Below are 13,077 nucleotides of genomic sequence, written 5' to 3'. Positions count from 1 at the left end.
GGGCACGGTTCTCTCACCTTTCCTGTTCAGCCTTTACACTTCAGACTTCTGTTATAATTCGGATGATTGCCATCTACAGACGTTCTCAGATGATACAGCCATCATTGGATGCGTATCAGACGGGAATGATCAGGAATACAGGGGGGTCATCAGTGACTTTGTTGGCTGGTGTGAGACCAATGTACTCCAAAACAACGCCGGCAAGACAAAGGAGATGATCATAGACTTCAGGAGGAAGTCACCCACTACTACACCGGTGAACATCCAAGGGAAAGACATTGAGATAGTGGACTCTTATAAGTACCTGGGTGTTCACCTCAACAATAAACTGGACTGGACTACAAATACAGACATCCTGTATAAGAAGGGCCAGAGTCGACTCCACCTGCTGAGGAGACTGAGGTCCTTCGGAGTCTGCAGGACTCTGTTAACCCTTTAAAACCGGTGAGAGCGGGCACGCTCCGTTTTGTGCAACTACATTTAAATACTTGTAGAACTGCAACCACATAAGCTAGCGCAATAATTTTTTTGCATATGAAACCGGAGGAGTTGTACTTACATCTTATGCCATCAGCTTGTCCTAGGTAACGGTTTCCTTCCACATATGGCTTTGCAAAAACTGCATAAAAAGCACTTGCAGCAACCAAAACATAATATTCCAGAAACACGCTTTGCCGATCCGATCAGCTGTTCATAACACTTCCTACGTTACAATAGACATCAGCGTGAACTATCGCGTGTCCGCCATGACCTGCCCAAAACCGGAAGTGATGTCATTTTCGCGGAAATGTAGTTTTTTTTTTTTTTACCATCAGGGCTTCATGAGCCTATACTGGTGTTTTTAAAAGATATGTTTGACTTTATGACTTTCTGTGTCGTTTCTGAGATGCTTAGAACTAAAATTGCACTGCTGGAAATAGTTTATTTTGATGCATATGCTGCTTTTTTGAACAAAAAAGCAGCATATGCTTTTTTGTATATTTTTTTTATGCACCAAAAAAAATATAGTGCAAATTTGCACTATAATATTTATTTTCGTTTTTCCTGTTTTGCTGTTTTTCAAAAATAAAACTATGAAGACACTCAAAATAAATTTTCTGTGGTGGGAAATTATTTTGTGCAACTTTTTTGTATTTACAGTTTTGAGGGATAAGCCTCTTAAATTTGTCTAACTAGAAATATATGTTTAAAAAAAACAAAAACGATTTTCAATTTTTTTGTAGTTTATTGCACTTTCTTGCAATTTTTGTAATTTCTATGCACTTAATGCCGACATATTATTAAAATTTGGGCTATAATGGTTGTAATGCAACTTGAAATGCTCCCAAAAATGGCACTACAGCATGTAAAAATATAATATAAGCTCTGGCGGACTTGGTAGGTCGTAAAGGGTTAAGGACATTCTATGACACTGTGGTAGCATCTGCCCTTTTCTATGCAGTGGCCTGCTGGGGGAGTGGATGCACGGACAGGGAAAGGAGCAGGATTGACAAACTGGTGTGGAGGTCTAGCTCCGTGCTGTTATGTCCCCTGGAGTCTGTGGAGGTGGTTGGCGAGAGGAGGATGTTAGTTAGTTAGCTGACATCCATCAGGAACAACCCACATCACCCACTGCATGAGTATATGAGTGGGCTGAGCAGCTCTTTTAGTCAGAGACTGAAACACCCTCGCTGCAGGAAGGAGCGCTTTCGCAGATCTTTCTTGTTTGAATAAGTAATTAAAATGCATCAAAAAAGGAGAAGTAGTTTCTATAAAGACAGTATCAATTGGAGTGTATCCTGCTGACAGCTTCTTTCTATTCTGACAGGATGGTGACAAACTAATTATGTACAAATGATCAAATTAAAATCCCATTTTACCACATTCATTTTTCAGAGTGAATTTGGTGCCTTCTTCCCCATCATGTGTTTCTTTGTATTCTTCTCAGGTTTCATTAAGATTATATAACATTTGGGTATGAAGATGCAAATTAGCAGTCCAAAACTGGAAGCAAGTATAGCAAAAATTTCTACAGCAACACTGAACTTCCCAGGGGAGCTGACATATGCTGGGACAAATGTAATCCATACTGCACAGAATATCAGCATGCTGAAAGTGATAAATTTGGCTTCGTTGAAATTATCGGGTAGCTTTCGAGCTAAAAATGCAAAAATAAAACATAAAATAGCCAGAAGTCCTATATAACCAAGCACAACCCAAAAGCCCACAACTGAGCCGAGGGCACACTCCAATGTGATCTTGTCTTTGATTTCCTTAAAATTCTTAAATGGAAAAGGAGGAGAAGTTGTTAGCCAGATGATACATATGTTAATTTGTATAAGAGTAAATGCTGTAACACAGAGTCTCTGCTGTGTCTGCCCAAACCATTTTTTAACATTACTACCTGGACGTGTAGCTCTGAAGGCCATTAAAACAACCATAGTTTTTCCCAGAAGACAAGAGATACAGAGGACAAAGGTGATGCCAAATGCTACATGTCGGAGCATACAGGACCAATCAGAGGGCTGACCAATGAAGGTCAGAGAACACAGAAAACACAGAATTAAGGAGAAGAGCAGCAGGAAGCTCAGTTCAGAGTTGTTTGCCCTGACAATAGGAGTTTTCCTATACTTGAAGAAAATAAGTATCACACCAATCGTCATGTGGGCCCCAAATATAGATGCTGCAGTCAGCAGTGCTCCCATAATTTCTTCATATGATAGAAACACTGCTTCCTTCTTTATACAAGCATCTCTTCTCTCATTTGACCAAAACTCAGGGAGACATCTCACACAGGTGACTGAATCTGGAAATTAATATTAAAACAGACGTTACTTTTACCCAGTACAGTTGTGTATGCCTCTGCCATGATATATTCTACTGGTGCTTTAGAATTAGAAGTTGAAAAACAACATTATTATTGAATGACTGCTACACTGTTTTGTGATTAAATGACGATTGACACAGCATTCATCAGAGATTGTGAATGTAGTATACTTTCCCCTAGAATTTTAAAGGAATATGCATATAATTTAAAAAAAAATCATGAGCATACACAGGCAGAAAGATACATAATTCTCCTGTTAGAAAATCAAACATGTCCCTTTTATCCTAACGTTTCTATATCTATATATCTATATCTATCTATTTATATGTATATGTATATGCATGTGTGTATATATATATATATATATATATATATATATATATATATATATATATATACATATACACATATATATATATATATATATATATATATATATATATATGTATATGTGTATATATGTATATGTATGTATATGTATATATATGTATATATATGTATATGTGTATATATATGTATATGTGTATATATATGTATATGTGTATATATATATGTATATATATATATGTATATGTATATGTATATATATGTATATATATATATATATATATGTGTACATATATCCCCAAGAAAGAGGAGGAACCATCATGAAGAATAGGCCTCTGCACAGTATGTATGCTGGCAGACAGAGGAAGTGGCTGACATCCAGAAATCCTACCAGTGCCTCGAAAAAGCTGAAAGACAGTACAGAGGCACTAATCATGACAGCAGAGGAAAAAGCTCTGAGCACAGGATCCATAGAAGCTGGGGTCTGTCACACCAGACAAGACCCCAGGAGCAAGCTGTGTAAAGATGCCCCTGAGACAATCCAGCACATAACTGCAGGATGCATGTTGCTAGCTGGCAGGGCATACATGGAACGCAATAACCAAGTGGCTGGCATAATATACAGAATCATCTGTGCCGAGTATGGTCTGCAAGTCCCAAGGTCAAATTGGGAGAAACCCCCTCGAGAATGATCGAGTTAAGATTCTGTGTGGCTTTTTGGTAGGACTTGACAAAGAAGTGCAGGAGACAGATGCTGTCCAGTGTAGCAAGTGATTTATTCACCATTTTGTGACCAACCAATATTTACAAAAATAAATAAAAAACTCAACTCCAAAATTAACTCAGTTCAAATAAACATAACTAAACTTAAATCAACGGAAATTAAGGTCAAACTGCACACAGCTACACTGCCCTGGTCCTTCCTTCCTTAACACCTGCTTTCATCTGCTTAAATAGTCCATTCACCCCTGGACTATTCCATTAGGGTAGGTATGGCAAACATTTCTATACTCAAACCTGTACTACTACTTATCCTAGCAATAAAACTCTAAGGTATAGTCACTACATCCATCCATCCCTTTGCTTCCGCTTATCCTTTTCAGGGTCGCGGGGGGGCTGGAGCCTATCCCAGCTGTCATAGGGCGAGAGGCGGGTACACCGTGGACAGGTCGCCAGTCTGTCGCAGGGCCAACACACAGGGACAGACAACCATCCGCACTCACATTCACACCTAGTGGCTATTTGGATTATCCTATTAACCTATCCCCACAAGTTGCATGTCTTTGGATGGTGGGAGGAAGCCGGAGTACCCGGAGGGAACCCACGCAAACACGGGGAGAACATGCAAACTCCACACAAAATGACCCCGGCCTGATGGTAGAATTGACCTTCTTGCTGTGCGGCATAGTCAATACATATTAAAACAAATCCATTTCTCTACTAACACTCTAAAAATCAGCTTTATTAAATTACAAAGAGTCTCCTCCTTCTTCACCTGGTCTCTTCCTGTGACCTCAGATTAACCAGGAAACTAAGCTACATTTCCTCCTTTTGTTCCTGGAACACAGGTAGGTAAGGTGGGTTCAAACAAAACCAATTAACAGTTGAAATAAATAACATGTTAACTTAACAAACTTGTCAGAATTGAGTTAAACCAAGATGTTGCACAATCTGTAAAAGTGCAAAACATAAACAAACCCAGGATAGTAGATGTTTGCTTATTGCAGACTACATATGAGATATGGCTAAATCAAAACAAGAATGTTAACTAAAAATATGGACAAATGGTGTTCTCACCACTTTGTCACAGGCTTTCAGATACAGATGGACAAAATGGAGATGGCTAACCAACCGGACATAGTGGTGGTAAACAAACAGAAGACAACAGCCGTAGTGATAGATGTAGCGGTTCCCAATGACAGCAACATCAGAAATAAGGAACACAAGAAGCTTGAGAAATACCAAGGGCTCAGAAAAGAGCTCAAGAAGACGTGAAGGGTGAAGGTAACAGTGGTCCCAGTGGTAATCGGAGTGCTAGGTGCAATGACTCCCAAGCTAGGTGAGTGGCTCCAGCAGATACCAGGAACAACATCTGAGATCTCTGTCCAGAAGAGCGCAGTCCTAGGAACAGCAAATATACTGCACAGGACCCACAAGTTCCCAAACCTCTGGTAAAGGACCTGAACTTGAAGGACAGACCACCCACAGGGGCAAGAGGGAGTTTGTTGAAATATATATGTATACTCTTCTAAGGTAGCACGTTTTATTACAGCTCAGTACTTAAATAGTAATAGTCAGGTAACAAGGCAGAAACAAAGTAGTAATGCAGTTATCGGCCCCTCTGGTGATGGCCAGAGGGGCCGATGGCGCGATATGGCAGCCTCATTTCTGTCAGTCTGCCCCAGGGCAGCTGTGACTACAACTGTAGCTTGCCTCCACCAGTGTATGAATGTGAGAGTGAATGAATAGCGGCATTGTAAAGCGCTTTGGGTGCCTAGAAAAGCGCTATATAAATCCAATCCATTATTATTATTATTATTATTATTAGTTAAGTTGCGCCTTAGGGTCGGGGAACGGGTCCTGACTGTCATCTGCGCTTATGCGCCGAGTGGCAGTTCAGAGTACCCAGCCTTCTTAGAGTCCCTGGGGGGGGGGTGCTGGAGGGTGCTCCACCTGGAGACTCTGTTGTCCTGCTGGGAGACTTCAATGCTCACGTGGGTAACGACAGCGAGACCTGGAGGGGCGTGATTGGGAGGAACGGCCTCCCTGATCTGAACCCGAGCGGTGCTCTGTTATTGGACTTCTGTGCTAACCACAGTTTGGCCATAATGAACACCCTGTTCGAACATAAGAGTGTCCATAAGTGCACGTGGCACCAGGACGCTCTAGGCCGTAGGTCGATGATCGATTTTGTATCAGCAGACCTGCGACCATATGTTATGGACACTCGGGTAAAGAGAGGGGCTGAGCTGTCAACTGATCACCACCTGGTGGTGAGTTGGATCAGGTGGCGGGGGAGGACGCTGGACAGACCTGGTGCACCTAAACGCGTAGTGAGGGTGTGCTGGGAACGTCTAGCAGAGGCCCCAGTCCGCGAGATCTTCAACGCACACCTCCGGCAGAGCTTCAACAGCATTCCGAGGGAGACCGGGGACATTGAGTCCGAATAGACCATGTTCAGCGTCTCCATTGCCGAAGCTGCTGCATTGAGCTGCGGCCGCAAGGTGGTGGGTGCCTGCCGTGGTGGTAATCCCCGAACCAAATGGTGGACACCAGAGGTAAAGGGAGCCACCAGGCTGAAGAAGGAGTCCTATCGGGCTTGGTTAGCCTGTGGGACTCCGGAGGCAGCCGACAGGTATCGACAGGCCAAGCGGAATGCGGCTCGGGCAGTGGCTGAAGCAAAAACTCGGGTGTGGGAGGAGTTCGGAGAGGCCATGGAAAAAGACTTTCGGACTGCCTCGAAGAGATTCTGGCAAACCGTCAGACGTCTCAGGAGGGGAAAGCGGTGCTCTACCTGCACTGTGTATAGTGCTGGCGGAGCGCTGCTGACGTCGACTGAGAAAATTGTCAGGCGGTGGAAGGAATACTTCGAGGACCTCCTTAATCCCACTGACACGTCTTCCGAGGAGGAAGCAGAGTCTGGGGATGAGGGGAATGACCCGCCAATTTCCGGGGGCGAGGTCACTGAGGCAGTTAAACAACTCCTTGGTGGCAGACCCCCTGGTGTTGATGAGGTCCGCCCCGAGTTCCTGAAGGCTCTGGACGTTGTAGGGCTGTCCTGGTTGACACGCCTCTGCAATGTTGTGTGGAGATCAGGGGCAGTACCTGTGGACTGGCAGACCGGGGTGGTGGTCCCCATCTTTAAGAAAGGGGACCGGAGGGTGTGTTCCAACTACAGGGGGATCACACTCCTCAGCCTGCCTGGGAAAGTCTATGCCAGGGTGCTGGAAAGGAGAGTTCGTCCGTTAGTCGAACCTCGGATACAGGAGGAACAATGCGGTTTTCGTCCTGGTCGCGGAACACTGGACCAGCTCTTTATCCTCTCCAGGATACTTGAGGGTGCATGGGAGTTTGCCCAACCAGTCTACATGTGTTTTGTGGACTTGGAGAAGGCATTCGACCGTGTCCCTCGGGGTGTCCTGTGGGAGGTGTTGCGGGAATATGGGGTGTCTGGCCCATTGCTACGGGCCATTCGATCCCTATACAACCGTTGCAAGAGCTTGGTTCGCATTGCCGGCAATAAGTCGGACTCGTTCCCGGTGGGTGATGGGCTTCGCCAGGGCTGCCCTTTGTCTCCGGTTCTGTTCATAATTTTTATGGACAGGATTTCTAGGCGCAGCCAAGTGGCGGAGGGCTTTCGCTTTGGTGGCCTCAGAATCTCATCTCTGATTTTTGCAGATGATGTGGTTCTGTTGGCTTCATCGGGTGAAGGCCTCCAGCTCGCACTGGAACGGTTCGCAGCCGAGTGTGAAGCAGCGGGAATGAGGATCAGCACCTCCAAATCCGAGGCCATGGTTCTCAGCCGGAAAAGTGTGGAGTGCCCACTCCGGGTCGGGGATGAGTTCCTGCCCCAAGTGGAGGAGTTCAAGTATCTCGGGGTCTTGTTCGCGAGTGATGGGAGAAGGGAGCCGGAGATCGACAGACGGATTGGGGCTGCAGCTGCAGTAATGCGGACGTTGCACCGGTCCGTCGTGGTGAAGAGGGAGCTGAGTGTAAAAGCGAAGCTCTCAATTTACCGGTCGATCTACGTCCCTACCCTCACCTATGGCCACGAGCTGTGGGTAGTGACCGAAAGAACGAGATCGCGGATACAAGCGGCAGAAATGAGCTTCCTCCGAAGGGTGGCTGGCCTCTCCCTTAGAGATAGGGTGAGAAGTTCGGCCATCCGGGAGGGGCTCAGAGTAGAGCAGCTGCTGCTCCACATCGAAAGGAGCCAGCTGAGGTGGTTCGGGCATCTGACAAGGATGCCCCCTGGGCGCCTCCTGGGTGAGGTGTTCCAGGCATGTCCCACCGGGAGGAGGCCCCGGGGCAGACCCAGGACACGCTGGAGAGATTATATCTCTCGGCTGGCCTGGGAACGCCTTGGTATTCCCCCGGACAAGCTGGAGGAGGTGGCTGGGGAGAGGGAGGTCTGGGCCTCTTTGCTTAGGCTGCTGCCCCCGCGACCCGACCCCGGACAAAGCGGATGACGATGGATGGATGGATGGATTAGTTAAGTTATTACCATGCTATTACCAAAGTAATAACCACTTAATAACCAAGTAATATTATGGTAGCAACATTTGTAACAGGAAAGGAATATTATGCTGACATTTATGTTAATGCATAATAAGCACCCAAAAACTAAGTTTAATACTGTAGAGATACAGCTCGGTAAAAGAGTGGTAATAGTAGGGTAAAAAATGCAGTTTTCTTTTTTTTTTTTTTTTTTTTTTTTTTTTTTTTTTCCTTAAATGACATCAGAAACAGCAGTATGCGACATTACGTGATGGCAGAGCTTCAGTTCATCCTTTGTCATTTTTTTTTTTTTTTTTTTTTTTTTTTTTTAATAAATAGGACAGGGGGAATGAATGAGAGAGAGAGGGGGAGAGAAAGAAAGAAAACCCAAGGGGAGAAGAGACGGTGAGAAGGGGGGGGAAGAGAGACAAAAAAAAAAAAAAAAACTCCTGGGTCACCTGTATGGAGAAAAAACAAACAAACAAACAAACAAACAAACAGAGGAGACAGCAAACAACAAAGAGCAACATAATAATAGAGAAAACAAAGCACCATCACAATAAACTAGCTAGTCATAGATATCAGTATTTACTAAGTAATAAACGATATTGTGCAGCACGCAAGATAGACAGCGCACAGTGTGCTTTGAGGCAGCAGCCAAGAAAGCTTTAGTCCGCGTCTGTGAATACCCATGTGTGCATACCTGTGTGGATCAGCATGCTTGCATTCCAAAGGTTTCTCCATGTAATGATCTGCTAGGGAGTGTGGGGGGGCCACAGCCCCATCCTCCAGGGTGTGAAGCGGGTATGGAGGAGATCAAAACTCCAGACATCCAGAGGCCCCCAGAACACAAGAGACCATGGAAGACCAACAGAGGGGCAGCCGCGCCACTGTTCCAGTAAGAGCTGAGGAGAGTCCCAGATGAGGGCTCACTCAGCAGCCGCGGAGCAGAAGCCAGGGGGGGTTGCAGTGACGCGCCCGTGAGCTCCGCCGGCCCCCAGCTGCGCCTGAGTGACCGAGCCCTAGGCCGAGAGGCCGGGGGCACCCCACCTCCAAAGGGGCCCGAGCGAGCCCCAGGCCCCAGGCCCCGACAAGCGGCCGCCAAGGAGTGAGCCGGTGTGTACCCGGACGCCCACCCCCAGACACAAAGAACCACCAACACACCGACACCTGAGGGAGTCCGCCACCGGCAGGGGAAGTGGTGGTGGGTGGAGATAGGCCTCCAAACCTTGGAGGGCCTGAGGTGTCCCCAGAGAGGTGGCGTCTGATACCCAACCTGACATATAGACACAGACATACAGGCACACACAGACACAAACATCCATTCCCACCCTCATGCTCTCATATGCACTCACTCCACACTCAACCAACGTGGAGACAGACATAAAGAGACGCTGTACACACAATCACACTCCCCAAGCGTACTCTACAAACCGGGTCTAGGTACCCTTGCCCCTGGAGGGGGGAATTGCACCCAGACCCAGGTGGTGTTACCCTTTTCCCTGCGGTGGGGAGGGAAATGCAGTTTTCAAGTAATAACTACTGAATTACCACTGGTGGTTTCTGTGTAATAAGCAGGAAACAGAACTGCAAAATGCAAATCTGCCTCTCTATTTAATAACATATTAATCAACTATTAAAGCAGACGTAAGAACGTTGTGATTACCTGGAAACACCTGTGGTAGTTTTTCTGTTATAAGCATAAATAGAAACAACCTACAAAGAGCTGGCTGCCAGTAGGTGGCAGACTGCTGTCTACTGGGAATCTGTCATTTGTATTTTAGCCCTGGATAAAAACAAAGAAGAAGTAGTGTGTCTTTTTGGCTTGCTTCTTGGAGCGATGCTTGCACAAAACAATGGATTATAACAGTATATTGGACAAACGGGAGAACATAGATGGCATCTTATTTTTGTGTACTGGACATTTTAAAAATTAGTTCCACTTCCTTTCCTACCTGAAATATTTTTACGATACTATGCATTGTCATCCATATTTAAACTATGCTGTGAAAGAGGGTCCTTTACACTTCTATGCACACCTAATATATTCATATGTATTATTCTTTTAAGCTTAATTATTAGTATTTTACCTAAGTTTTTTCACTTCATTACAGACTTCCTGGTTCTTGTTTCATTCAGTTATAATGATCATGGAATTCAATTCCTGCTTATTAAGCAGAAAATGCCAAAGGTGTTTCCTGGTGGTCATCACTACTTTTTAAGTTTGGTTATTAATTTGTTATTAAACAAAAATGGGCAGTTTTGCAGCGCTGCTTCCTGCTTATTACACAGACTCTTTGACAAGTAATTGAGTGGTAATAACTTAGAAATTACCACATTATTACATATTTGTTTCTGCCTTGTTTCCCTAGTCCAATAACATTAATGTTAGTTTAATATTTCTTAACTATAACCACTGTTGCTACCATGATATTACTTTGATGTTGAAAGGTTATCACTTTATAAACAAGCTGTAATAGAATGTGCAGGCATACAGACTAACCTGAGGCAGTGAGTTAAATATTTTCAAATATTTTAATCAGGCATTCTAGATGGAGATTATCTCTGCATAAAAGCATTAATCAAAATCATTAAATAGTTCTCATATGGCCTTCCTACATATATAACTTTGCTTTGCAACACACCAAAATTAAATGAAATATCACCACACCGGTAACGTTGCTGATTTCTCCTTCTGCACATCTTATACAGTCATAGCAGCAAACAGGCCTTCCTTTCTGGAGAACCTTACGTGTTCCTGGGGGACATTTCTCACTGCAAACTGACACAGGCACCTGCATGATCAAGAACGTTTAACTGTCTATAGACATTGAGAAAAAAAATGTCTCTGTGATGTTCTTTGTTAAAAAACAAATAAATAAAACTCTTAATGTTGAAGCATCAAAACCAAAATAAACAAAGTATGTACATATGTATAAAATTAAAAAATAGAACAAAAACATAAAAACAATGAAATTGTACGATAGCTTACCTGCTTTGAGTTTCTTGCCCAAATTAAAGACTTGTTTTGCAGATTTAGCTGTTTTTCTTGAACTAATGATGGATTATACAGACCAACTGTTACAAACTCCACAACACTGTTTTCTCTTGACTGCCAGTTTATAATGTCATACTTTGCTGCTGGATCTCCATTCTCATCAAAGTGAACCTCATCTCCTTCCTTAGTTGTGAAATGGATCTTTCGTATGTGTTGCAGAACCTAAGAAATATGTTATGACTCAATTTATTGCGTGACAAAGATTTTGCACACCTACTGACTGAAAAATATACAGAAGAACTGCAAAATGAAGTTCTTGAAAATATTTTTAACTAAAATATCTTTTTAATAATGTATCTTAATGTGAACATTGTAATGTAAATTAGTAAAAAGCTCACCGTGAGTGGGTCTAGCTGCACATTTTTGTTACATGTTTTATTACAGCTGAGGATATTGTGAAGTGCATGGGCCACTGCATACACTCCTTTGTAGACATTGTTAAAGAGAGGCATGAGAGACATGTCAATGAAGCTATTTTGAACTCCAGTTACATCTTCATGCCCAGTACACTCTTTCTGAATGTCTGCTGATGACGCTGACTGCCTAAACCTACAGTTAAATAATGTCTCCCAGAACTCAATAAACAGTTCATTGTTTGATGAATTGAGTGGCTTCTCATTCAGTATGAACTCTCTCAGGCCAGTGACATGTACTTTAGGAATGGAAAGACCTATGGCACCATCCAGTATGTGATGTGTGTCCATTTCTGCAGTTCGTGAATCAAATATCCAAGTCTCACTGCCTATCCACTGATACCCAGACAAGTTATGGTATGAAAACTCAGGTAGCAGCACATTCAAATCTGCACGGGTAAGGAATGTAACAATCACCTTGGAGGTTGAAGCCTTTATAATGTCAATTATCCTTTGTATCTTGGCAGATGGATCTGTTCTAAAGAAAGGTACAGAATACTCCAGACAGATGCCCAGCTGCTGTGCAGTTTCAGTGAATGTGGCCATGCCATTATTTCCATAATCATCATTGGATCTGATAGCTCCAACCCAAGTCCATCCAAAATACTTGACCAAATGGGCCAGGGCTCTGCTCTGGTAGTAGTCACTGGGTATTGTTCTGAGGAAGGATGGGTACTTGGTTTTGTCACTGAGACAAGCACATGTAGCAAAGTAGCTGATCTAGAATAAAAAATGAAAAACTTATAAATGAAAAAGACACAAGATGAAAAAAATGAAGCTGTTAAAAATAAAATATTTGAATTTTTTTTTTAACAGCTGTGATGCATATGCATAGATACAAAAATAGCAATTCTACTCAGTACAGGTACATAAAATGTACCAGGCAAAGCTTTGATCTAAGAAAACAAAATATTTTTAAAAGTATTCAAAGATTTTAAAAAAAATTAGATATGTAAAATACCCACCACTGGTATAAAAAAAGGTCCGATGACAGTAGCTACTGCTATGCTTTTAGAAGAAGAGGTCGCTCCTATAATGGCCTGCACATGTGCAGGTCTGGTGCACGTTGTCTTTGACGGTACAGACACAATTTCATTACCATTAGCTAAAGCCAGGGTAGCTCCAATGCTTCTGGTATCAGGTCCACAAATGTCATAGATTTTATAGCCCACAGAGATTCCTGGCAGTAGGTCTGTGCTGTTATTAATTTCCTCAATGGCAAAAAGCATAGCCTGGGCAAACTGCAAATCTCTGAA

At 43.5% G+C, this 13,077-nt stretch overlaps 1 protein-coding gene across 2 annotated transcripts; it reads right to left on the bottom strand.

The window, feature by feature from the left end:
* Positions 1 to 1,681: 1,681 nt before the first annotated feature.
* Positions 1,682 to 13,077, bottom strand: LOC147314700 (extracellular calcium-sensing receptor-like). 2 transcript variants are annotated; one of them, XM_086261799.1, is made up of 5 exons: positions 12,787 to 13,077; positions 11,768 to 12,541; positions 11,343 to 11,570; positions 11,022 to 11,145; positions 1,682 to 2,785 (listed from the first exon to the last, which is right to left on the bottom strand). In XM_086261799.1, the coding sequence occupies exons 1-5, from the start codon at positions 13,048 to 13,050 to the stop codon at positions 1,872 to 1,874; spliced, it is 2,304 nt and encodes a 767-aa protein (XP_086117925.1). In that variant the 5' UTR covers positions 13,051 to 13,077; the 3' UTR covers positions 1,682 to 1,871. The 2 variants fall into 2 exon arrangements, with proteins under 2 accessions (XP_086117925.1, XP_086117924.1); XM_086261798.1 differs by having other exon boundaries at positions 11,747 to 12,541; positions 12,787 to 13,064.

This window comes from Aulonocara sp. 'chitande type north' Nkhata Bay, linkage group LG14 (genome assembly GCF_057382095.1).
Source record: "Aulonocara sp. 'chitande type north' Nkhata Bay isolate Kocher_YH1m ecotype deep benthic linkage group LG14, A_spYH_male_GT1.1, whole genome shotgun sequence".
In the NCBI taxonomy this organism is placed as follows: Eukaryota; Metazoa; Chordata; class Actinopteri; order Cichliformes; family Cichlidae; genus Aulonocara; species Aulonocara sp. 'chitande type north' Nkhata Bay.
Note: the sequence above shows the minus strand (reverse complement) of the source record. Positions and strands in the feature narration are given on the sequence as shown.